The sequence below is a fragment of the Dipodomys spectabilis genome, unplaced genomic scaffold (genome assembly GCF_019054845.1).
Source record: "Dipodomys spectabilis isolate Male_0828 unplaced genomic scaffold, ASM1905484v1 ptg000069l, whole genome shotgun sequence".
Classification (NCBI taxonomy): domain Eukaryota; kingdom Metazoa; phylum Chordata; class Mammalia; order Rodentia; family Heteromyidae; genus Dipodomys; species Dipodomys spectabilis.
The window spans coordinates 9,122,699-9,146,544 of record NW_024870746.1 but is presented as its reverse complement, the minus strand read 5'-3'; the positions used below and the strand labels follow the sequence as shown (position 1 = coordinate 9,146,544).

The 23,846-nt window shown below is 45.7% G+C and overlaps 2 protein-coding genes across 4 annotated transcripts in view; both read left to right on the top strand.

The window, feature by feature from the left end:
* The window catches only part of Cgn (cingulin), a 29,953-nt gene extending 16,139 nt beyond the window's left edge, over positions 1–13,814 (top strand). For both annotated transcript variants that reach the window (XM_042682091.1, XM_042682092.1), the window contains exons 10-21: positions 612–744; positions 4,829–5,038; positions 5,335–5,541; positions 5,961–6,218; positions 7,609–7,779; positions 9,166–9,327; positions 10,317–10,406; positions 10,861–10,944; positions 11,033–11,151; positions 11,426–11,534; positions 11,880–12,043; positions 12,371–13,814. In XM_042682091.1, coding sequence (XP_042538025.1) covers positions 612–744; positions 4,829–5,038; positions 5,335–5,541; positions 5,961–6,218; positions 7,609–7,779; positions 9,166–9,327; positions 10,317–10,406; positions 10,861–10,944; positions 11,033–11,151; positions 11,426–11,534; positions 11,880–12,043; positions 12,371–12,512 — 1,849 coding nt within the window. In that variant the 3' untranslated portion in view covers positions 12,513–13,814. The remainder of the gene's footprint in view (positions 1–611; positions 745–4,828; positions 5,039–5,334; positions 5,542–5,960; positions 6,219–7,608; positions 7,780–9,165; positions 9,328–10,316; positions 10,407–10,860; positions 10,945–11,032; positions 11,152–11,425; positions 11,535–11,879; positions 12,044–12,370) is intronic.
* A 1,639-nt stretch (positions 13,815–15,453) lies between these two features.
* The window catches only part of Tuft1 (tuftelin 1), a 48,740-nt gene continuing 40,347 nt past the window's right edge, over positions 15,454–23,846 (top strand). For both annotated transcript variants that reach the window (XM_042681812.1, XM_042681811.1), the window contains exon 1: positions 15,454–15,558. In XM_042681812.1, the coding sequence (XP_042537746.1) occupies positions 15,499–15,558 (60 nt within the window). In that variant the 5' untranslated portion in view covers positions 15,454–15,498. The remainder of the gene's footprint in view (positions 15,559–23,846) is intronic.

Genomic DNA, 23,846 nt, shown 5'->3' with positions numbered 1-23,846 from the left:
CTCTCTCTCTCTCTCTCTCTCTCCCCCAGTCCTGGGGTTTGACCTGGGCACTCTCCCTGAGCGTCTTTTTTTTGGGGGGGTCCGGTCGTGGGGAACTCTGGGCCTGGGCGCTGTCCCTCAGCTCTTCAGCTCAAGGGTAGAGCTCTACCACTTGAGTCACAGCGCCACTTCTGGTTTTTTTCTTTTTGCTTATGTGGTGCTGAGGAATCGAACCCAGGGCCTCATGCATGCAAGGCAAGCGCTCTACCACTAAGCCACCTTCCCAGCCCAACTTGAGCATCTTTTGTTCAAGGCTAGCACTCTACCACTTGAGCCACAGTGCCACTTCAGGCCTTTTCTGTTTTATTTGGTACTGAGGAATTGAACCCAGGGCTTCCTGCATGCTAGGCAAGCACTCTACCATTAAGCCACGTTCTCAGCCCTCACCAATCCTTTCTAACATGCTGTGTTCTTCCATTTCCTAAACTGCCTTTCTCCAAATCCACTTTCTTCCTTGAGAGTGGGAGCTCAAGATGGTAGCCTCCGGAGAACTGGTTTACACTGTCAGACAGTGCAAGGCTAGAGTCCTAACCCTGTTCCCTTTCTTCTTTATTTTATCTTGCTGGGCTCAGACTCCTGCAGCTGCGCATGGAGAAGGAGGAGATAGAAGAGGAGCTTGGGGAGAAGATAGAGGTCTTACAAAGGAACTTGGATCAGTCTCGAGGTGGTGGTAGAGATGCTCAACAAGTTGAGGAACTCAAGAAGGTACCTGGCAGTTTGGGAACAGAATGGCAAGTTGGGGTGATAGACACTTGGGTATCTTATCGACAGGGGTCCTCATGCTCATGGGGCCAGCTGCTGGTGCAGACCTTACTGCAGTGTTTTCTTTCCAGCACAATAGAACTGGTTTCCTCATTGGTTCTGGAGGTTTGTAGTGGAAAAGGCTCTCAGTAGCCAGGTTGGGGTAGAGCCAGAGGATGCTGGCAGCCTCCCAAGAGACCTCATGGGGTAGCAGCATTTAGGTGGATTTGTGAAAGTCCAAGGTCATTTTTATAGGCTCAGAAACTTAATTTGGTCAGCATAGCAAAAGCTGCTCTGTCCTTCTAGGGGCGTGGTGGGAGGATTCATTAGCTATGGTTATGATATTAACTATGGGATTTTTGTCTAGAATGCTGGTTTATTAATTTACAATGAGAAATACGATCACGTGGACTGGAATGCTTCTATTGGCATGGCTAGCTGACCTACATGCGAAGCCAGACTGTAATCTGAAGGCTGTTGTAAAGTACACAGTCTAGTCATGGGGAAATAAAAGATCCCTCGCATTTAGTGTGTCCGTCTCCCCAGTCTCCAAGACACAGCCTTGCTGGTGGTTTGGTACCATCCAAAGTTCAGTCAGCTTCCTTTTTTGGTCTTTGTTTTCTTAGTCAATTCTATTTTTTTTTTTTTTTTGTCGGTCCTGGGGCTTGAACTCTGGGCCTGGGCTCTGTCCCTGTGCTCTTCAGCTCAAGGCGAGCACTCTACCACTTGAGCTACAGCGCCACTTCCGGTTTTCTGGTGGTTTGTTGGAGATAGTAGTCTCACGGTCTCTCCTGCCCGGGCTGGCTTTGAACCTCGATCCTCAGATCTCAGCCTCCTGAGTAGCTAGGATTACAGGCGTGAGCCACCAGCGCCTGGCTTATTTTTTTTTTTAACTCATGCCTAGGGTGATGCTTCATGAGTCATAAATGAAAGGTCATAAAATTGATAGGAACATAATTTCTTGATATTCTTAGTGTTTCAGTTTATGAAGGATAAAAAGGCAATGGGTTATTTTTTTATTTTTTGGGTCCAGTCATGGGACCTGAACTCTGGGCCTGGGCGCTGTCCCTCAGCTCTTCGGCTCAAGGTGAGCGCTCTACCACTTGAGCCACAGTGCCACTTCTGGCTTTTTTCTTTTTGCTTATGTGGTGCTGAGGAATCGAACCCAGGGCATCTGGCATGCAAGGCAAGTGCTCTATCACTGAGCACCTTCCCAGCCCTGGCAATGGGTTATTTTTTTGAACAACTTGGATAACTTAGAAAATCCTTTCATTGGGACACTGGCATTTAAGGCTTCCTGAAGATGCATTTATCTCTAATTTCATGGATATACTGTCCTAGACAGGTAGTAGGCACTCAGTTTACAAATATTAGTCAATGCTTGTGTATTATATTTCTACCATAAAACTATCTAATGACAGTGAAAATAATGGTATTTTTATTTTTAACTTTTGTCAGTTGTAGGACTTGAACTCAGGGCCTGGGTGCTGTCCCTGAGCTCTTTTTTTTTAAAGCTAGTACTCTGACTACTTTGAGCTACAGCTCCACTTCCAGTTTTTGAGTGGTTAGTTGGAGATAAGAATTTTATAAGGACTTTTTTGTCCCAGCTGGCTTTGAACCGCAATCCTTACCTTTCTTTCTTTTTTTTTTCTTTTTTTTTTTTTTGGGTCCGGTCGTGGAGCCTGAACTCTGGGCCTGGGCGCTGTCCCTCAGCTCTTCAGCTCAAGGCTAGCGCTCTACCACTTGAGCCACAGCGCCACTTCCGGCATTTTTTCTTTTTGCTTATGTGGTGCTGAGGAATCGAACCCAGAGCCTCAGGCATGCAAGGCAAGCGCTCTACCACTGAGCCAGCTTCCCAGCCCCAGATCTCAAACTCCTGAGTAGCTAGGATTACAGGTGTGAGTCACTGGCGCCTGGCTCATATATTATTATTTTGATATGGCTGTTGATGTGACAGGGTCATACCATGTAGCCTAAGCAGATCTGAAACTCTTCATCCTCTTCTGATCCTCATTAGTGCTGAGATTGCAGGTATATACAACCATGCCTGGTTCTTTTTTTTTTTTTTTGGTAGTAGTAGGATTTGAACTCAGGGCCTAGTGCTTATTAGGCAACTATTCTACCACTTAAGCCATACCCTTACCTTTTTTTCTGCCTTAGTTTATATTTTATAGATAGCTAGTCTTGTCTAGTCTTGTTTTAGCTATAAGTTCATCTACTTGTCTACCTTTCTTTCTTTCTTTCTTCCTTTCTTTCTGTCTATCTCTTTCTTTCTGTCTTTCTTTCTTTCATGCCAGTGCTGGGATTTGAACTCAGGGTTTTGCTCTCACTTGGCTTTTTCACTTAAGGCTGGCAGTCTACCACTTGAGCAACACCTCCTTTTCTTGCTTTTTTTTCTTATCTGGACATAAGAGTCTCACAGATGTTTCTGCCTGGGCTGGCTTTGAACTGTGATCATCAGATCTCAGCCTCCTGAGAAGCCATTGGTGCCTAGCTCTACATAGAATTTCTTAATGATATATTTATTTTATTTTATTTTATTTTTTTGCCATTCCTGGGGCTTGAACTCAGGAAGGGTCTGGGCTCTGTTCCTGAGCTTCTCTGTGTTCAAGGCTAGCTCTCTACCACTTGAGCCACAGCGCTACTTTGCTCTTTTTCTATGTATGTGGTACTGAGGAATACCCAGGGCTTTATGTGTGCTAGGCAAGCTCTCTACCACTAAGCCACATTCCCAGCCTGATGTTATATTTTATTTTATTTATTTTATTTATTTATTTATTTTTGTCGGTCGTGGGGCTTGAACTCTGGGCCTGGGCGCTGTCCCTCAGCTCTTCAGCTCAAGGCGAGCGCTCTACCACTTGAGCTACAGCGCCACTTCCGGTTTTCTGGTGTTTTATTGGAGATAGGAGTCTCACGGTCTCTCCTGCCCGGGCTGGCTTTGAACTGCGATCCTCAGATCTCAGCCTCCTGAGTAGCTAGGATTACAGGCGTGAGCCACCAGCGCCCGGCAGATGATGTTATATTTTATAAACTATGAAATTCCTCCTTTAAAAGTAGACAAGCCAGGCTGGGTGCTGGTGACTCACACCTGTAATTCTAGCTACTAAGGAAGCTGAGATCTGAGGATCATGGTTCAAAGCCAGCCCAGGCAGGAAAGTCCATGAGACTCTTACTTCTAATAAACTACCAGAAAACCAGAAGTGGTGCTGTGCTTCAACTGGTAGAGTGCTTGCCTTGAACTGAAGAGCTGAGCGAGAGTGCCCAGGCCCAGAGTTCAAACCCTATGACTGACTCCTTCCCCCCCCCCCCAAAAAAAAGGACAAGCCAGTTGTTTTCTTAGTGTATACATTCTAAGTTGTGAAACTGCCACCACTATCTACTTATAAAATATTTTAATCACCCAAACCAGATATGCTATGACCATTAGTAGTCATTCTTTGAACCACTGGCACCAGTAGTCAACCTGCTATCTCTCTGGATTTGCCTCTTCTGGCTATTTCATACAATTGTAATCCTACAGTAAGAGGTCTTTCATTTCTGGCTTTTTATTTTTATTTCTTATTTTTTACCTGACATCATGTTTTCAGGGCTCAACCATGTGGAAACAAATATCTTTTCCCTTTTCTAAGGATGCATAATGTTCTACTCTTTTTTTTTTTTTTTGTCGGTCATGGGGCTTGAACTCTGGGCTTGGGCGCTGTCCTTGTGCTCTTCAGCTCAAGGCGAGCGCTCTACCACTTGAGCCACAGCACCACTTCCGGTTTTCTAGCGGTTTATTGGAGATAAGAGTCTCACCAACTTTCCTGCCCGGGCTGGCTTTGAACGGTGATCCTCAGATCTCAGCCTCCTGAGTAGCTAGGATTACAGGCGTGAGCCACCGGCGCCCGGCTTTGTGTTCAACTTCTGGCTAAACTGCCAGATTGCTTTCCAAAGTGGCTACATCATTTATGCCCTGATTCACAATGTGTGAGAATTTCACTTTTTCCACTTTCTAGAGTCTCATTCTTGCTGTGATGGTCTCCCCATCACCATTTTCCCTCCCATCTAGGAGCTGCACCGGACAAAGGAGGAGGTTAAGGAGCTCCAGGCAGAACTACAGAGCCAGGAGATGTCTGGGCGACACAGGGACCGGGAGCTGGAGAAGCAGCTGGTTGTCCTGAGAGTGGAGGCTGATCGAGGCCGAGAACTGGAACAGCAGAATCTCCAGCTGCAGAAAACCATCCAGCAACTGAGACTCGACTGTGAAGAGGCTTCCAAGGCAAGGGGAGTGGGCCCAGGGCTTAGGAGGTGGAGGCTGAGGTAGGGCTGAGAAGCCAGAGGGCATGGAAAGTTACCTATGATGGGTATGTACCAATCAGCCCTGTGGCTTTAGGTGTGTGGTGAAAAGCATGATTTGGCAGTGGAGGCTATTGTACCTGGTGATACCTATTGCCTTTGTGTAGGGGTGAGATTCTCAGTGGAGCCCCTGGCTGGGGCTATCCTTCTCTAATTAAACCTGGCTCTGGTGGGCTCTGAGGCCTCCTGGTCTGAGCGGCTGCTCCCAACTGCCCGCAGGCCAAGCTGGCCGCCAAGGCAGAGGCTGAAATGTTGGGGCAGCGACGGGCAGCAGTGGAGACCACGCTTCGGGAGACCCAGGAGGAAAATGATGAATTCCGACGACACATCCTGGGTCTGGAGCAGCAGCTAAAGGAGTCAAGAGGCCTGGCGGAGGGGGGGGAAGTGGTGGAGGCTCGACTTCGGGAGAAGGTGCAGCGGCTGGAGGTCAGTGCATCTGCCCCCAGGGTTGGCCTCCTTGCAGGCCTCTCTATCTGTAGCCTTGGCCAAGTTAACTCCTTTGCTAAACAGTCAGCCATCAGTTTTCAGTTGCTGGTACTGTGTTTCTTTTTCTTTTGCCTTCCAAATCCTCTGTTAACCTTGGGTTTATTTCCTGGAGTGCACTTTGGTGTGAATGTTTCAGACTTTACACTAGTATTTTTGTCTCCTATGTCCCACCCCTTGCTTGCTCTCCAAGGTCTTAATGTCTTTTGCTGATTCCTCTGAGTCTTATTTTCACTGCTCACTTTTGAATAAATACCTTCTTCCCCACCCCTCCCATTTATCTACCTCCAAATGCCTTAAGCCCAAGCTTTGCCTTTGACCAGCTTCCTCACATCTCCCTTCTCTCCTCTCCCCTCTCCCAGGCAGAGAAACAACGGCTACAAGAGGCACTAAATGTATCCCAGGAGGAGGAGGGGAGTCTGGCAGCTTCTAAGCGCGCACTGGAGATCCGACTAGATGAGGCCCAGCGGGGGCTGTTGCGCATGGGGCAGGAACAGCAGGCCCTGAACCGGGCCCTGGAGGAAGAAGGGAAGCAGCGGGAGGCACTTCGCAGGAGCAAGGCAGAGTTGGAGGAGCAGAAGCGTTTGCTAGACAGGACTGTGGACAGACTCAACAAAGAGGTGGGCCTGGGAGTCTCAGGCCTTTATAAAAACTCACACAGAAGCTGGCCTGTGGGCTGGATTTGGGCTGGGGTCAGGATGTGTACTATCTGCTCTTCTCAAGTACAAGATGGGCAAGACCACGGTCTAACCTTCCTAAAGTATGTCCTTACCTCCCCTCTGTGTTCTTGGTGCCTTTGTTCGTGTGTGTGTGTGTGTGTGTGTGTGTGTGTATGTGTGTGTGTGTGTGTGTGTATGCTGATACTGGTGCTTGAACTCAGGGCCTGGGTACTGTCCCTTAGCCTTTTCACTCAAGGCTGGTGTTCTACTACTTGAGCCTCTTCTGCCCTTTTGATGACTAATTGTAGATGAGAGTCTCATGGACTTCCCAGTCCCAGCTGGCTTCAAACTACAATCCCTCCTATCAGCTTCCTGAAGAGCTAGGATTACAGACTTGAACCACCAGTGCCCAGCCCATTCTATTTCTTTATGGCCTTCATTCTTGCAGAATAGTCCTGGGATTCCTTTTTAGAAGTCTATAAGACCTATACAGAAAAATCTTCTCTTTAGAAGAGTTTTAAATTGAAAGGGGGGCAAGGAGAAAGAGGGATAAAGGAATCAGTTGCCTTTTGCTGGTAAGGTTCTCCTAATTTTTTAACCTTATAAAACCAAACACCCAATGTTTGTGTTATTACTTATCAATTCAGAAAAAAGTACATATTTTGTCATCTCTGAGATTGGATTGTATCTGAAAATTGATGGTATGCCATAGTTCAGTTGTCAGAGGTTTTTCTCTTAGTGGTACGGCTGAAAGTCATTGGCACCTTGGGTTTGTGGAGTATAGTCATTGAAGGTTTACTTTATAACAGACACTGTTGAATTATTCTATCCAGCTAATACAATTCTCATAACAACTGGCTATTGTAGATACTATTACTGTCATCCTATTTTATAGATGGGGATTGAGACCCAGTGTTAGTAAATATCTTGGCATTGGGTCAGTAGTAAGTGCCAGGATTTGAGCCCAGAATTTACATATAAGTACTAGCCATACTAGGAAACCAGGCCTGGAAAGAGCAAAAGAAGGTTTCCTGGCAGGACAGAGGCTTCTGGGAGAGCCTTAGGACCTGGACCTAGAGAAGGGGCAGAACAGCTGTTAAAGATTGTTAAAAAAACAGCTAAATGCTGTTGGGTCACTCCTGTAATCCTAGCTACTCAGGAGCAGGCTGAGATCTGAGGATCACAATTCAAAGCCAGCCCAGGCAGGGAAGTCCATGAGACTCTTATCTTCAATTAATCATACAAAAAATACAAAAAGGAGCTCAGGGACAGTGTATAGGCCCAGAGTTCAAGCCCCAGGACTGGCAAAAAAAAAAAAAAAATGCTGAAAACTTTTTTTCCTGCACTTTAGCTGGAGCAGATTGGAGATGACTCTAAGCAAGCGCTGCAACAGCTTCAGACCCAGATGGAAGATTACAAGGAAAAGGCCCGGCGGGAAGTGGCAGATGCCCAGCGCCAAGCCAAAGATTGGGCTAGTGAGGCTGAAAAGAACTCTGGGGGACTGAGCCGGCTACAAGATGAGGTAGGAGTCTAGATGGCAAGAGGATAAGAACCATCCAGGAGTCTTGAATTGGAAGATCTTTGCCTGTTAACTGAGCCTCTGGGCCTGGCATCCTGAGGCCTGGACTTAGGTATCAATTTTTACAGTGGCATACTAAGGTGGGGGAGGGGAAGGGAATCACCTGTCCTCCAGAGAGTGTAATGTCTGTAGAGCAGTGGCTTTCAAACTCTGTTGCCAATTAGAGTCAGCTGAGGCGGTCTGGCAAAGTCTCAGGGTCCCCAAAATGTATTCTATATTACTTAGTCATTCATCTCTAGTGGTGACACCCAGGATCAGAATTTTTAAAACCTCCTCAACTAGCTAGGCACAGTGACATTGATCTGTAAGAATAGAGCTATTTGGATGGCTGAGGCAAGAAAATCACTTGATTCTTGTTTTTGTTTTTGGCTTGAAATTAGGATCTAGGCACTGACCTTTAGCTTTTTTACTCAAGGCTAGTACTCTTACTACTTAAGCCGCAGCTGGACTTTTGGCTTTTGGCTGGTTAAGGTGATAAACACCTCATGCGTTTTCCTGCCCAGGTTGGTTTTGAACCATGATCCTCAGATCTCAGCCTCCTGAGTAGCTAGGATTACAGGCATGAGCCACTAATGCCCAGAAATTGTTTGAGGTTTTAGCAACAGCCTGGGCAACACAGACCACTTACAAAGAAAACCTCCAGCCAGGTGCGGGTGGCTCATGCCTGTAATCCTAGCTACTCAGGAGGCTGAGATCTGAGGATCGTGGTTCAAAGCCAGCCCGGGCAAGAAAATCCGTGAGACTCTGATCTCCAATAAACCACTAGAAAATCGGAAGTGGTGCTGTGGCTCAAGTGGTAGAGCACTCGCCTTGAGCTGAAGAGTGCAGAGACAGTGCCCAGGCCCAGAGTTCAAACCCCACAACCAACTAAAAGAAAAAAAAAAAAAAGAAAACCTCAAATGACTTAAGAAAGTTTTAAGACAAAAGGGAGTGAAAATCAGTCATAATATCACTCTGAGAGAGCAGTTCTAAAGAATGTCAGTGGCTGGAGCTGGTAGCTGATGCCTATAATCCTAGCTACTCAGGAGGTTGAGATCTGAGCATGGTTTGAAGCCAGACCAAGCAGGAAAGTCCATGAGACTCTTACTTCCAATGAACCACCAGAAAGCCAGAAGTATTGCTGTGGCTCAAAGTGGTAGAGCCCTAGCCTTGAGCATAAAGACCTCAGGGATAGTGCCCAGGCCCTGAGTTCAAGCCCCACAACCACCACTACCACCAACAAAAAGAATGTCAGTTATAGGATACTTCTCCTGGCAATGCATAGTATCCTACTCTTCACCTCCACACCTTATACTACTCTGAGCCGCTGCATGTTTTCCTCTTGTCCAGACCCAGAGACTGCGGCATGCCCTGCAAACATCTCAGGCAGAACGGGACACAGCCCGGCTGGACAGAGAGCTGATGGCCCAGCGATTGCAGGGGCTGGAGCAAGAAGCAGAGAACAGGAAGCGCTCCCAGGATGATAAGATTCGGCAACTGAAGAGCCTCGAGGTGAGAACACTGTGGGTGGTTTTTGGGGAATGAGTCTGGGCCTGGGTCCTGGCACAGGTGGCATGTCTATAGGGAAAGGAACCAAGCTTCTTCTTCATTAGCTTATGAACATTTGGATCATTTCTTTTCTTTTTTGGTCAGTCGTGGGGCTTGAACTCTGGGCCTGGGTGCTGTCCCTACGCTCTCCAGCTCAAGGCAAGTGCTCTACCGCTTGAGCTACAGCACCACTTTCAGTTTTTTAGTGGTTTATTGGAGATCAGAGTCTCATGGACTTTCCTGCCTGGACTGGCTTTGAACCATGATCCTCAGATCTCAGCCTCCTGAGTAGCTAGGATTATAGGCATGAGCCACCAGTGCCCGGCTGCAAGTCTGTAGTTTTTGAGCCTCTTCATGGTACTTCCTAGCTGAAATGTATTCCCTCAATCTGCACTCTGGTGCTTCTGTGTCTGAGTCTTTCCATCTTGTTCTCAGTTTAGGAAGTTGGGTTTCTTTCTTAGTTTTTCCTTTGGGGAATTTGAATCCCCCAGTGAGGAATGGATTCTGAGGTTTCCCTCATGATGACCATGCATGAACACAGCAAGTCCGACTTCATCTCCTGATATCACACCTGGCCAGCAGAGGGCGCTGGTTCCATGGTGCTTCTGGTAGGGATGGGAACCAAAAAGTTCCTGGAACATATAAGAGAGAAAATTCTTTTTTTTTTTGGGTCCGGTCGTGGGGCCTGAACTCTGGGCCTGGGCGCTGTCCCTGAGCCCTTCAGCTCAAGGCTAGCACTCTAACACTTGAGCCATAGCGCCACTTCCGGCTTTTTTCTTTTTGCTTATGTGGTGCTGAGGAATCAAACCCAGGGCCTCATGCATGCAAGGCAAGCGCTCTACCACTGAGCCACCTTCCCAGCCCAAGAGAGGAAATTCTATGGAGTTTGAGAAAGTACTGCTCTGAATTTGGCAATCCAGAATTTGGGGAAGAATTTTATCCGTCTGCCATAGGAAAAAGTCTCCCGGCTGGAAGCAGAGTTAGATGAAGAGAAGAACACTGTGGAGCTGCTAACGGACCGGGTGAATCGTAGTCGGGACCAGGTGAGTCTTCTTTACCTTTCATTATATCTGCCCTGTGTAACGTATAGGCCCCCTTGAAGACAATTCTTCCCTCCCATCTGTTGTGATCTGGAGAGTTCTAGATGTAGAGTCTGTATATAGCTGAGTCCACTTTAAGGTCTCCTGTACTTCTGGAAGAATTGGAAGGTTTCTTGAGGTGGAAAGATGCCAAGAATTTAAGTGGAAGAAGGAGTGGCCTGGGTTATTTTGACCTGAGTCAGAGTTGTTTTGGTTCAAGAGGGCTGCTGGTTGCTGGTGGAAGTAAAGAAACAGTTTCAGTCCCATGGCTCCTTCCATTTATAGATAACCATTTCTTAGTTGCCTGGGAATTTTTAAGATTCAGTGTTCAGAGATCGATTTCCAGGACCCTGTCCTACTTGATTCAGCTTGCTGGTTCACCTCTGCCAGGTCTAGCTCCTTCTTATATTTCCACTAGATGGATCAGCTAAGGACAGAGCTCATGCAGGAGAGGTCTACTCGGCAAGACTTGGAATGTGACAAAATCTCCTTGGAGAGACAGGTGAAAGGAAGGGGAATCTTGAAGGTGGACCCCAGATGGTGAGTAGAAGACCTACTGGAATGCTAACCATGGAAGCTTTCTATCTCAGAACAAGGACTTGAAGACCCGGTTGGCCAGCACAGAAGGCTTCCAGAAGCCCAATGCCAATCTCTCCCAGCTTGAATCTCAGAATCAGTTGTTGCAAGAGAAGCTACAAGCTGAAGAGAGGTAATTAGAGCTTCTTCTCTCCTTCCCTTCTTCCCTCTCAGTTTTATTCCTTCTGCCTTATAATCTAGCCAACCTGGCTTCATCTTCAGGGAGTCTTTTTTTCTTCTGATTCAGAACAGATTGTTGCAGAAACTCTGAGATGTGAATTCTTTCTCTCTGGTTCTTTAGATTTTCCATGGATGCTTCCTAATATACCGATGGAGTTCATGACTGAGAAAATGCTTAAGAGGCAGTAAGGGACGAAGTAAAGTTTCTTTCTTTTTCACTCTGTTAGGGAGAAGACAGTTCTACAGTCCACCAACCGAAAACTGGAGAGGAGAGTTAAAGAGTTGACAATCCAAATTGATGATGAGCGGCAGCATGTCAATGACCAGAAAGATCAGGTGAGGCCAAGCAATTGCAGCACAGGTATGTATTATGCATTTCCCTGAAGATCATAGAAGACCTGGATCTCTCATAGGTCTTCCAAACTTTGGATTTCCTTATAGAAAGTCAAAGCTTGGATTGAAGGGACTAGAAGAGTCATAGCTTATATATTGGGTACTATTTTCTCTAAGTGTTATATCTGAATTCATTTAATTTCCAAAACAACCTTCTGAGGCAAGGAAATTTGCTCATAGTCACAAATTTTTTTCCAGGGGCAATTATCCTTTATCATCATTGTTACAGGTGAGGTCCCAGGTAGTGGTAGCAGTTGCTTTTCTAATGTGGGCACTTGGTATCCTTAGTTAAGCCTGAGGGTGAAGGCTTTGAAGCGGCAGGTAGATGAAGCAGAAGAGGAAATTGAGCGACTGGATGGTTTGAGGAAGAAGGCACAGCGTGAGCTGGAGGAGCAGCAGGAGGTCAACGAACAGCTCCATACTCGGATCAAATCCCTGGAAAAGGACTCCTGGTATGGATTGCCCCTCTGTGCTTTGCTCTATGAGATCAATAGAACAGGAAATGAATGGTGCTTCCTGAGCTGGAGAAGGAGGAGATTCTCTAAGATGTTATTCTCCTTGGATTCATTGCATGTGCATGTGTGGTCATACCTTCCAGCCTGGTAGCCAGTATGATTATTTCTTAGCATCTCAGCCGCCATCCTCTACCTCATCTCGCTAGATCTCTGATTGGTGGGGTAATCTTGTGAATGGCCCTAGGCCCTAGAAGAATTAATTCCTTAGTATGAATCTATTCTCAATCTATTCCCCCTCATTTACCAGTATTTTCTCTGACTCAGGCGCAAAACTTCCCGCTCAGTGGCTGAATCAGCCCTCAAGCACGAGGGACTGAGCTCTGATGAGGAATTTGACAGCGTCTACGACCCTTCATCTATCGCATCATTGCTTACAGAGAGCAACCTGCAGACCAGCTCCTGTTAACTTGTAGTCTTCAGAGGTCCAAAATCAGTCTTGAAGCCTATCCAGACAGCCCTACTCTGCCTTACTTTGGTCTGATTGCCATGGATTCCTCTTTCCTGTGGGTGATCCTGTTATTCAGACCTAAAACAGGGGGAGATCTGGGTGAAGTTGATGGATGGACTTGGCCTTTCCAGTGGAGGAGTAGGTATTTTAGGCCTGCTGAGCTCTTCCTGTTGATGCTGACTCCTTCTTCATCTCCCTTATTGTGGAAGAATGGGCAACAGCAGATTGAGGGGGGCTGTGAAGGATAAAAGAAGATGGAAATTGCCATGTATATAAAGCTTTATTTCTTTAGCCCTTAATCCTACAGCTCAGGGAAATACCCAATGCTATTCTGCTCCTTGGATTCCCACAATTTATTTTCCTTCCATTCTGGAGCAAGGTAAAGGGAACGTTATGGGTAATGAACACGCAGGCGTGGTTCTGCCCACTTCTTATATGCTTCTCTTTGCACAGTCATGGGGGCCCATATGGTAGTCCCTACACATCTCCAGTCCCTACATTTTTGTCTTCTCTAAGCCAGTGGGACCAGGGGACCCTGCATCCTCTCCCTTTCCCATCTTGCTTCTTTCCTTTCAGTGCCTTAGCCAGGGTGAGGAGATAAGGATGCTCTTCTTGCCTTTTATACCTACACATTCATACCTCTCCAAAGATCAGCCTTCCCCCAACTGGGGTCCTCAGCCTGCCCTACTTCCCCAGTGTCTGGTCCAGAGACTATTCTGCCAAGGGGCTCCTGGGAGGGGGACTTTGGTAGAGCCATGGTAAGGTGGTTCTGCTCAGGGTTTCCGTTTTTCCTTTTGCTATTCTGGATGTGGGTTATAAGGAACTGCACCTGGGAACTCTAGCAACTGTCTATACAGGTTTCAAAAGCCAAGGACTCAGTCTTTATAGTCTTCCTTCTGGCTTCTCTGACCAGATGTACCTAGCCTCAGTAGAAAACCAATGGAGCCTCCTTTTCTCAGGAATGGGTCCCAACTCAATGCTTTGGCTAGAGTTGGAGCTGCCTCTGCAGAAATAGGAAGAGGCAATGGAGAATTTACTTCTTGGATTTTAGGGCAAGTTAGGTCCGGAGGAGGGGGTAAGGGGGGATTATTAACCATGTGTGTCCCAAGAAAGTTCTGTAGGGAACCTGCAGAAGAAGGCTCTTCTCACCAATGATTTGTAATTTCATGATTAAAAAAGAAAACCTATATTTCACAAATCAGGCATTTTCTCCCATCTAATCCAGCCTTGGTTTAAATTAAATATTAAAATTATATACCATATGGAATCATTGTCATCTTTTTCCTGGCTTATTTGAAGGTGTAAGATTTGGGAAGAAGCTCTTTTAGTTTAACTATACAGCTTTTGGAGGTTTCATTCATTTTTTAAAGAGGTCCTTTAGAGCAGATCAAAATTGGAAGTGTATATAGCAGCTCCATTTTTCCTTTTTTTCCCCCAATTGCATTTGGCATTCTACCACTTGAGCCACACCCCCACTTCTTTTTGCTGGCTTATTGGAGATGAGAATTTCAAGGATTTGTCTAACTGGACTGACTTCAAATCTTGATTCTCAGATCTCAGTTTCCTGAGTGGCTAGGATTTTACAGGCATGCACCACTGTTACTTCATTTTCTCCTAAACTATTTTCTGGGAATATAGCAAGGCCAGAAAACTGCCTCCTTTGAGAGCTATAGGGGAACGGTCCAGAACTGTGTTTTATTTCCTGAGGTCATAAAGATATCCCCAGTATTTACCTCCCAGGCAAAAAAAATTGCATCACTGCTCCTTGCCTTTGCTGGCTTGAAGAGACAGCTAACTGTTCACCAAACCTAGCACCCACTCAAGAATGAAGCCAGACTTCTGATATATTCTGCCTTCTGCCCAGGCAGCTCATAGTGGCTATTCCACTGGCCAGAACAGCTAAGCTGGGAAGAAACTCCAGGATCCCAGTGAGCAATTCCCTCTCTTCTCTGCATTCAAGATCTCAGCCCTAAGCCTTCGGATCAAGGGCCATTGTCAAAGTTACGAATCATTCTTGGTCTAGAATACAAATTCCTTTTAAGGTGATGTGTCCCGCCTCTCCCCACCAAATAAGGGTAGCTTTGGTATAATAGCTTCTGCAAAACAAGCCCCACCCAGAGCTGGCTTTGACTTTGGCCTGGGCGCCTTGCCAGGGAAGGGCACCTTGCCAGGGAAGGGCACCTGTCAGACTGGCTTAGGTTAGTCTGAATGAGCTGGCCCATAGTGCTTGCCTTTTTAAATCATAGAGCAAAGATTTACTCAGCTCTACAAAGCCTACAGGCTGATTTACCTATAACAGGCAAGTGCCTGAAAGTGTGTGCAGGCCTCAATTCCTCAGCTACAGGAAGAACAAATAGGGCAAATTCCCTCTAACCCACACTGAGAGTTGGAAGGAGGTAAGATTAATAAAGAATGTGGAAGCTAGGCGTCAGTGGCTCAAGGCTGTAATCTTAGCTATTCAGGAAGCTGGAATCTGAGGATCACAGTTCGAAGCCAGACGGGGCAGGAAAGTCCATGAGACTCTTATCTCCAATAAACTACAAAAAAAAAAAAAAAAGCTGAAGTGTCATTGTGGCTCAGGCCCTGAGGTGCCTACAAGCTTTGAGTTTAAGCCCCAGGACTAGCACAAAAAAAAAAGTATATTAAAGCACCACCAGAAGCCTAGAAAAAAACTGTTCAGTTAAGCAGCCCCACTTCACTCCTAAGCCCCACCTTTATGTAAATTTTAACCAGCGCAAATGGGGCGTGCCCGGAAGCCTCCTGACACCGCCCACTTGGTCCTTTCCTTCGTCTTCGTTGGCGAACAGCATGTGGTGGGCGTGGCTAACGTTCGCTCACGCCCCCGACGCGCCTATACCTGGGGGAGGTTCCGCGTGCGGCCGCCCAGTAGGAACCGGACAGCCGAGCGAAGGGGTGGCTTGTGCGCTGTGACCCCCGCGGGAAGATGAACGGAACGCGGAACTGGTGTACCCTGGTGGACGTGCACCCCGAAGGCCAGACCGTGGTAAGGAAACGTGCCCACGCCGCCTTTCCCCGCTTGGGCATTCTCGGATTCCGATTCCACTGCTCCGGTTTCCCCGCGCCGAGTTCACTGACATTTACCTGGAGCCTGGCTTCGGGGAGCTCCCGCGGCACTTTCTTTTCTCTTGTCCTGAGGCGGTTAGTGGAGGCTCGGGGTGGGGCTGGGGGGTTCTTGGGGCTCCAGGTCTGGGGATGTTCCTGCCCTTTGGGGGGGGGGACGCTGCAGCTGCCGCCGGAGACTCGGCGCGGGCGAGACCCGGGCTGGGGCCACACGCCTGGGCGCGCCTGACTCAGGCGACCCGTGGGCAGCCAGACTGGGTCGTTGGAGAAGGAGCTCCAGAGACGGGATCCCGGCGCTCTGTTGGACCTCGTGGGGGTGGAATAAGCTTTTCCGTGGGTCCTGGTGACCTCAGAGGCCCCTCGATGAATTTTCTGGTGCTTCAGGTGTTCAGTACGGGGCAAAGGTTGTAAAGGGTGAAATCCTAGTAGGTGGAATCGCAGCTGGGGGCGGTAGGGCTCACATTACTGGGAGGATGGTCTGGGACTCTTAACCTTTAAATGCTAAGAAGGACAGGGCCTTCCACCCGGTGGTCGCCTCTCGGATTTCTCCATACCCCTTGCTATTCTGCTCCTCTCGCTCTGCTGGCCCACCGATCGCTTCCCGGGACAGTTTTCTTGGTGTTGATTCCATCCAGTGCAAATGGATGTAGGGAATCTCTCAGAACCCTGGCTGAGAGAAGGGAAGGGACGTGGACCTCAGAAGGGAAATTTCTGATTAAGGGAAGATTGAAGAGAGAGGGAGTGTTCTTCACTGCAAGCAAGTCTGCCTTGTTTCCCTCAGTCTCTGACTTCCTGCCCCAAAGTTGACCATATGCTCTCCAGTGGCAAAGGTACTTTATGGCTGAGTGTTTTCTAGGCCTGGAATCAAACCCAGCACAGGTGTGTAGTGTATCATCAATAGGCAAGAGTGAAATGGGAGCCAAAGTGATGGGGAGTTTGTATGCTCCCCCCATTTGATTCTCTTCTGCCTGTCTCAGCATGCCACTTGCGGTAGAACTTAATCCAGCTTTCTTCAAAGAGTTTTTGTAGAATAGGTGCTTATTTGAAGTTTAGAGTACAGAAGATCATTTAATTTTGTTAACAGTTTCCTCACCATTTATGCCACATTGCAAGTCTTGCTACTGTCCAACCCTAGTAGGGCAACAGCACTCTCTTTTCTTTCCCAGCTATGGGATGCTGAAGAAATAGGGAGAAAAAAAAAATTCCAGCCCCAAGTCCTAGTCCATACTCTTGCTGTTTTAAAATGGTTTGAGGAAGAGCAAGGAGTGTGAAATAAATGGAGAGGGGTGTTTGGCATCATTTTACTTATAGAATAGGGATCCAGAAAGAAGTCTACTACCATGACATTGAAAACATTGAGAATGAATCTTGCTCCTTAATGTTTGCTGGGCATAAAGAATAGGTGGGAAAACAGTAAACAAGGAATTCCGAATAACCATAGATAAATTTGAAGCTAACCAGAAGCCTCTGTAGCAAATGGGGCTGCCCTAAATTCCCTTTATTCCCTTTTGTTCCTTTTGTCTAGGATGAACTTATGCTGGGAATGAAGTAGTCATTGCCCAGGTCTAGATCCTGGAGACATTTCTGGGCTCTTAAAGAAGGGGAGGAGGAGATGATAAACAATCTATCAGTCAGGAGACAGGCTTTGTCTTGGATTCCTCTCCTCTGAGCCAGCATGCATATAGAATTTATGGCTCTGGACAGTCCCCAGGAACCTGCCATATATTCATACCATCAAAAAGTGTTCAGCACATGTGCAAAGTGAATGAATAAATGAACAGACATTTTTTTTCTCTCTCCTGGAATTGGCAGTGTAGACAATTGGTATCCCAGTCTACTGATTCAGGACCCTGGGACCCTGTTAATGTTTGTCCATGAGTGGGCTGTGTGCCTTAGTCACACATTGATATGGAAATATGGCTAGTACACACCTCGGGTTGTTTTTATTGTTGGAATTAGATGTAACTGCTACAAGAAGTCAGTGTTTTTGAAAACTGCACACCATAACCACTAGTGGGTCTGAAATCAATGTAGTGGGAGTAAGAACAGCATTTAAAAAAAATAGAAGCTGGGCGCCAGTGGCTCACGCCTGAGTAGCCTCTAGCCATTCAGGAGGCTGAGATCTGAGGATCGCGGTTCAAAGCCAGCCTGGGCTGCAAATTTTGTGAGACTCTTATCTCTAATAAACCATTAGAAAACCGGAAATGGTGCTGTGGCTCCAATGATGAGTGCTCGCCTTGAGCTGAAGACACAGGGACAGCACCCAAGCCCAGAGCTCAAGCCCACAACCAATCAAAAATAAATAAATAAATAAAAATAAATAAATAGAATTCACATTCTCAAAGTGTTAGGTGAGGGGAGACTTTTTTAGCAGGACTTTTCTTTCAAATCTATATGTTTACATATGTATATGTATATATGTGATATCTATGATGGGAAAAATGTATATTTTTGCAAGTCCCTTTGGTTACATTGCACATAAAATACAAATAAACCTCAAACCCATTTTTATTAGACATCTTCATGAATTTCCTTTGGTTATAATAGCAGTTAACAAATTCCTACTGTGAGACATAATTTCTTACAAGGAAATGGGGCAGTGTACAAACTTTAAGGGAAAACTTTAAAAGTCGAAACCGAGGAAATCCAGAGTCCTGAGACTTTAAGTAAGTAAGTACAAAGAACTAATGGGAACTTTTTTATTTCTGGGTGAATTGGATCTATGTATTTAGATCTTTTGCCACCAAGATTCCAGGAAGAGGATACCACTGTTCCCTTACATCCCTACCGCTCTGACTGGGAATAGGACAGAGTTTCTTGATTGATAGACATACAAGATTAGATTAACCAACCACTTGAGGGATACTCTCCAGAACAAAAACAATTATTCTTACTAGTGGAGGATAGTAGAAGCTATGTGGTTAAAGAACAAATGTCCATGGCATTAGACTTTGGCATGGCGAATCTCCCTCCCTCCCTCCTTCCTCCTCCTCTTCTCTCCTCTTCTTCTTTTCAAGATATTTTTAATATATATTTTATATATAGCTGGGTATTGGTGGCTCATGTTTGTAATCCTAGCGGCTGAGGAGGCTGAGTTTAAGGATTGTGGTCCAAAGCCAGTCTGGGCACAAAAGTCTGTGGACTCTTATCTCCAATTAACCACCAGAAAACTGGAAGTGGCATTGTGATTCAAAATGGTAGAGTGGGGGCTGGGAAGGTGGCTCAGTGGTAGAGCGCTTGCCTTGCATGCCTGAGGCCCTGAGTTCGATTCCTCAGCACCACATAAGCAAAAAGAAAAAAAAAAAAAAAAAAGCCGGAAGTGGCACTGTGGCTCAAGTGGTAGAGCGCTAGCTTTGAGCTGAAGAGCTGAAGGACAGCGCCCAAGCCCAGAGTTCAGGCCCCGTGACCGGACCCAAAAACAAAATGGTAGAGTGCTAGCCTGAGCAAAAGAGCTCAGGGACAGTGTGAAGGTCCTGAGTTCAAGCCTCATGACTGACCAAAAAACCCAACACACACACACATTTTATTTAAACAGCTTTTAAAAGAATATAACAATCCTCTACTTACAAGTCTGCTCCATATAAGTTGCCAACTTTAGCTGTTTTGTCTGGTGTAAACCTCCATGTTTTCTAAATAAAATGTTTATAGTGATATTGCTTGATGTATCAGTTTTCAATACTTATTGATTTCCTGTTAAATGAGCTATAGGCAGATTTATACTCCTTGCCTCTTACATGCTGCTTTACCATAATCCCAGTGTAATTATATTACAATTTTAAGCTTTCTATTAGTAACATCGTTTACTTAAAAGCCTGGGTCTGGGAATCTAAGATGGGCTGTGGTTAGGGCTCTGATGTTTCCATTGCCAAAGATTACATTGGTAATTTCATTTCTTTATTCTCAGTTTCTTAATCTGTAAAATAGGGATAATAATTACACCCTTCTCATCATACTATGAGGATTAAGTAAGATAATACATATGAAACGTTAAGTACGGTTCTTGGCACATGGTAAATGCTCAGATATTAACTACTATTTCCTGTTTGCTACTGACTTGAACTAGACTAATTTAACCTTTTGTGGGCACCCAAGCCTGAGAGTCTGTGAATTCTCTGGCTTGGTCAAAGTTTGCTTTTTTTTTTTTTTTTTTTTCCCATTTCCCAGAGTTCATTCCAATAAATATTATTTTGTATAACCAGAGGCACATAGGTATTGTGGGTTTGCTCCTTCCTATTGTATTGACATTTGTTTGTTCTTATCTACTCTTTCCTTTCATTATTAGTCTAGGTCCTTCTGCAATAAGGGTCTCAAGGGTAAGAAAGGCCTGTGTGGATAGATCCATGGCAAAGAGCTGAGGGCCTTTACTAGTTCTAACTCAGCCAGGATTGCTTCTACACAGAGTTATGTTCAGGGCTTATATTTTGACATCCTTCTCAGTGCCCTTTCCTCTTTTTCTGATCTTCTGACCAGTCCAAACTAGTGTACACTGCTTCTCTGGGCTCTCTGATAAGGTGATTCTCTCTAATTTACCAGGATTACCCTTCTTTTGTTTTGAATTTGCTTTAGTCAGAGGGTTTCTAATAGCTGGGTAGATTTAGAATTTGTAGTTAGGACCATGGAACAGGTGACATTTCCTTGAGACCTCAGAAGCTGAAATAGTTTAATGTCAAGCCTTTCCTGAGCCCCACTTGTATGTGTATGTTTGTGTGTGTATGTCTGTGTGTGTGTATGTATATGCATGCATGTGCACTTGTGCATGTGTGCATGTGCTGCCATTAGGACTTGAATTAAGGGCTTTGTGCTTTCTCTTAGCTTTTTCTTCTCAAAGCTGGTGCTCTATCGCTTGAGCTACACCTCCACTTAAGGCTTTTTGCTAGTTAATTGGAGTTAAGAGTCTTGGATTTGTCTGCCTAGGCTGGCTTTGAACTTGCAACCCTCATATCTGAGCCTCTTGAATATCTAGGATTACATGCATGAGTCACCAGTGCTCGGCTAAGCCCCATTTTATTGGAAAGCTTACCATGAACTTAATCTGTTTTATAATAGCTTTATTGAAATTCTTTTTTTTTTTTTTTGTCAGTCTTAAGGCTTGAACTCAGGGCCTGGGTGCTGTCCCTGAGCTTTCCTGGTCAAGGCTAGTGCTCTATCACTTTGAATCACAGCTTTCCTTCTGATTTTCTGGTGGTTAATTGTACATAAGAGTCTAATAGACTTTACTGTTTGGGCAGGCTTTGAACCACAATCCTCAGATCTCAGTCTCCTGAGTAGCTAGGATTGTAGGCATGAGACACCAGTGCCCAGCTGAAATTAATTCTTTTTTTTTTGTTTTTTGTTTTTTGGTACAGTTGTGGGGCCTGAACTCTGGGCCTGGCCACTGTCCCTCAGCTCTTCAGCTCAAGGCTAGCACTCTACCACTTGAGCCACAGCGCCACTTCCAGCTTTTTTCTTTTTGCTTATGTGGTGCTGAGGAATTGAACCCAGGGCCTCATGCATGCAAGGCAAGCGCTCTACCACTGAGCCACCTTCCCAGCCCCCTGAAATTAATTCTTATATGATTCGCCCATTTAAGGTATACAATTTAGTGGATTTAAGTATATTCTAAAGAGTTGGGCAGTCATCAATAATTCAACTTTAGAACATTTTCTTCACTTTATAGAAATCCTGACCCACAAGAAGTCACTTTCCAGTTCCTTCCAGTCTCTCTAGATTTAGGTAATTCCCAGCCTACTTTCCTTCTCTATGAATTTACTCTATGTGTTTGTGTGTGCATGTGCACTTGTGCCAGTCCTGGACTTTAACTCAGGGCCTGGGAACTGTCCCTGGGAACTGTCCCTGAGGTGTTTGTTTTTTCTCAAGGCAAGTGCTTTACCACTTGAGCCATAGCTTCACTTCTGGATTTTTTGATGGTTAATTGGAGATAAGAGATTCACGGACTCTCCTGCCCAGGCTAGCTTTGAACTGCAGTCCTTAAATCTCAGCCTCCTAAGTAGCTAGAATTACAGGTATGAGCCACCAGGCCTGGCTAATTTACTTTTTGATATTTTAAATAAATGTAATCAGTATGTGACAGGCTTCTTTCAATTTGTATGCAGTTTTAAAGATTCACCTGCATTATAACGTTCTTACTCATTTTTCAAACTGAAAATCACAGTGTTTTTATTTATTTATTGTTTTTACTCTGGTGCTGGGGATTAAATTTAGGATTTATAGCATGCTAAATAAGTGCTGTAATCACTGAGAAACTTCTGAGACTTCTGTTGACTGTATTATAGATTTGTTCATCATGGCCAAATGATGATCAGCATTTGTGTTGTTTTTATATTTTGGCTACTGTGAATAATACTGCTGTGAAATTTTGTGTGCAGGTTTGTTTTTTTTTTGTCTGTTGTGGGGCCTGAACTCTGGGCCTGGGCGCTGTCCCTCAGCTCTTCAGCTCAAGGCTAGCACTCTACCATTTGAGCCACAGAGCCACTTCCAGCTTTTTCTGCTTATGTGGTACTGAGGAATTGAACCCAGGGCCTCATGCATGCAAGGCAAGCACTCTACCACTGAGCCACCTTCCCAGCCCCTGTGTGCAGGTTTTTATGTGGACATATATGTTTTCATTTCTCTTGGAGAGAGATATCTGAGAGTAGACTTGCTGGGTCAGAACATTTGCTTTTTTTAATTTTTTCTCTAGCATGGGGCCTTGAATTTAGGCCCTCAAGCTCTCACTTAGTTCTCTTGCTTACCTGGTGCTTTACCACTTGAGCCACACCTCCAGTTCCAGAACATTTGCATTTTGAGAGGCTTGATCTGGAAACATTGGTGCTTACTCCAATGGAATGATTCAGTTCTAAAATGATAGAGGGCCTGGCTCTGTGACACCTGTGTAGGGAAGAAACACCTGGGTGGAGAGAGGAACATTTCAAGTTTGGTGACTGTTTCTTGCAGTCATGAGACTTGACCAACACTCATAAATTTCTCCTCACATCTTCTCATCTCCCCCATTTGTTGCCAGGCACTTTCAGGAACGCTGCAGCCCACATCTCCTAGACTGCCAGGAATTTGGGGAATGCTGGATTTTTTTGGGAGGATTGAAGGGAGGATCTGAGAAAGGAGGGTTACTCAATCACCAGGCATTTAGTGCCAACATTGTCCATATTTCACCAGGGTGGAGGGAGGTGTGCGTTGAGATGGTTTCAGTTGCAGACGTGTGTGCTCAGAGCAGGTGGGACAAGCTTCCTCACCTGCTGGTAATTATGATCTGTGCCTCTTTGGGTCACAGTGCTGTCTTGTGCAACGTGTTTGTTTCCTATGGGTGGACAGGTTTAATTGGGAAAAGGTATGTGCCAAGAAGGCTAGTGGTCCAGATTTAAGCCTGGCTAGCAGAAATGGGAAGCAAAGAGATTGTGGAGTGGTAGAGGATGGTTTTGAATAGATGAAGAAAAGGGAAATAAAGCAAATCACAAGGCAAGGGTTAGGGATGTGGCTTAGTGTGTAGAGTGCCTACCTAATTTGCATGAAGCCTTGTATTGGATTCCTCAGTACCACGTAAACAGAAAAAGCTGGACGTAGCGCTGTGGCTCAAGTGGTAGAGTGCTAGCCTAGAGCAAAAGAAGCTCAGGGACAGTGCCCAGGCCCTGAGTTCAAGCCATAGGACTGGCCAGCAAAAACACAAGGCAAGCTGGTCAGAATATAGAGAGGAGAGTCATATTCGGCAGTCCTTTGGAGAAGTTCTCTGAGGAACCTTCCTATACCATTCATTCATTGCAGGCTACCTGGGTACTAATAGGTGTCCTGGAGAAAGATTAGATCAGCAGTGGGTGTCCCCTTTAGCATGAGGTTCAGCCCACCTTACCCCGTACCACTCTCCCTGCCAGGCCTCCATGTAGGGCTTCAGGTTAATGAGAAGGGCTGCCTATTTAGAATACCACCCGTTTCTCTTTTTCTTCTTCATTTTATTTATTTATTTTTGCTGGCCCTGGGGTTTGAACTCAGGGCCTGGGCACTGTCCCTGAGCCTCTTTGTGTTCAAGGCTAGTGCTCTACCACTTTTGGCTTTTTCTGAGTAGTTTATTGGAGGTAAGAGTCTCGCAGATTTTCCTTCCCCAGGCTGGCTTTAAACTGAGATCCTCAGATCTCAGCCTCCTCAATAGTTAGGATTACAGGTCTGAGCCACCAGCACCCAGATTGCTTTCCTTTCCCTCCCTCTCTTTCCATTTAACAGCAA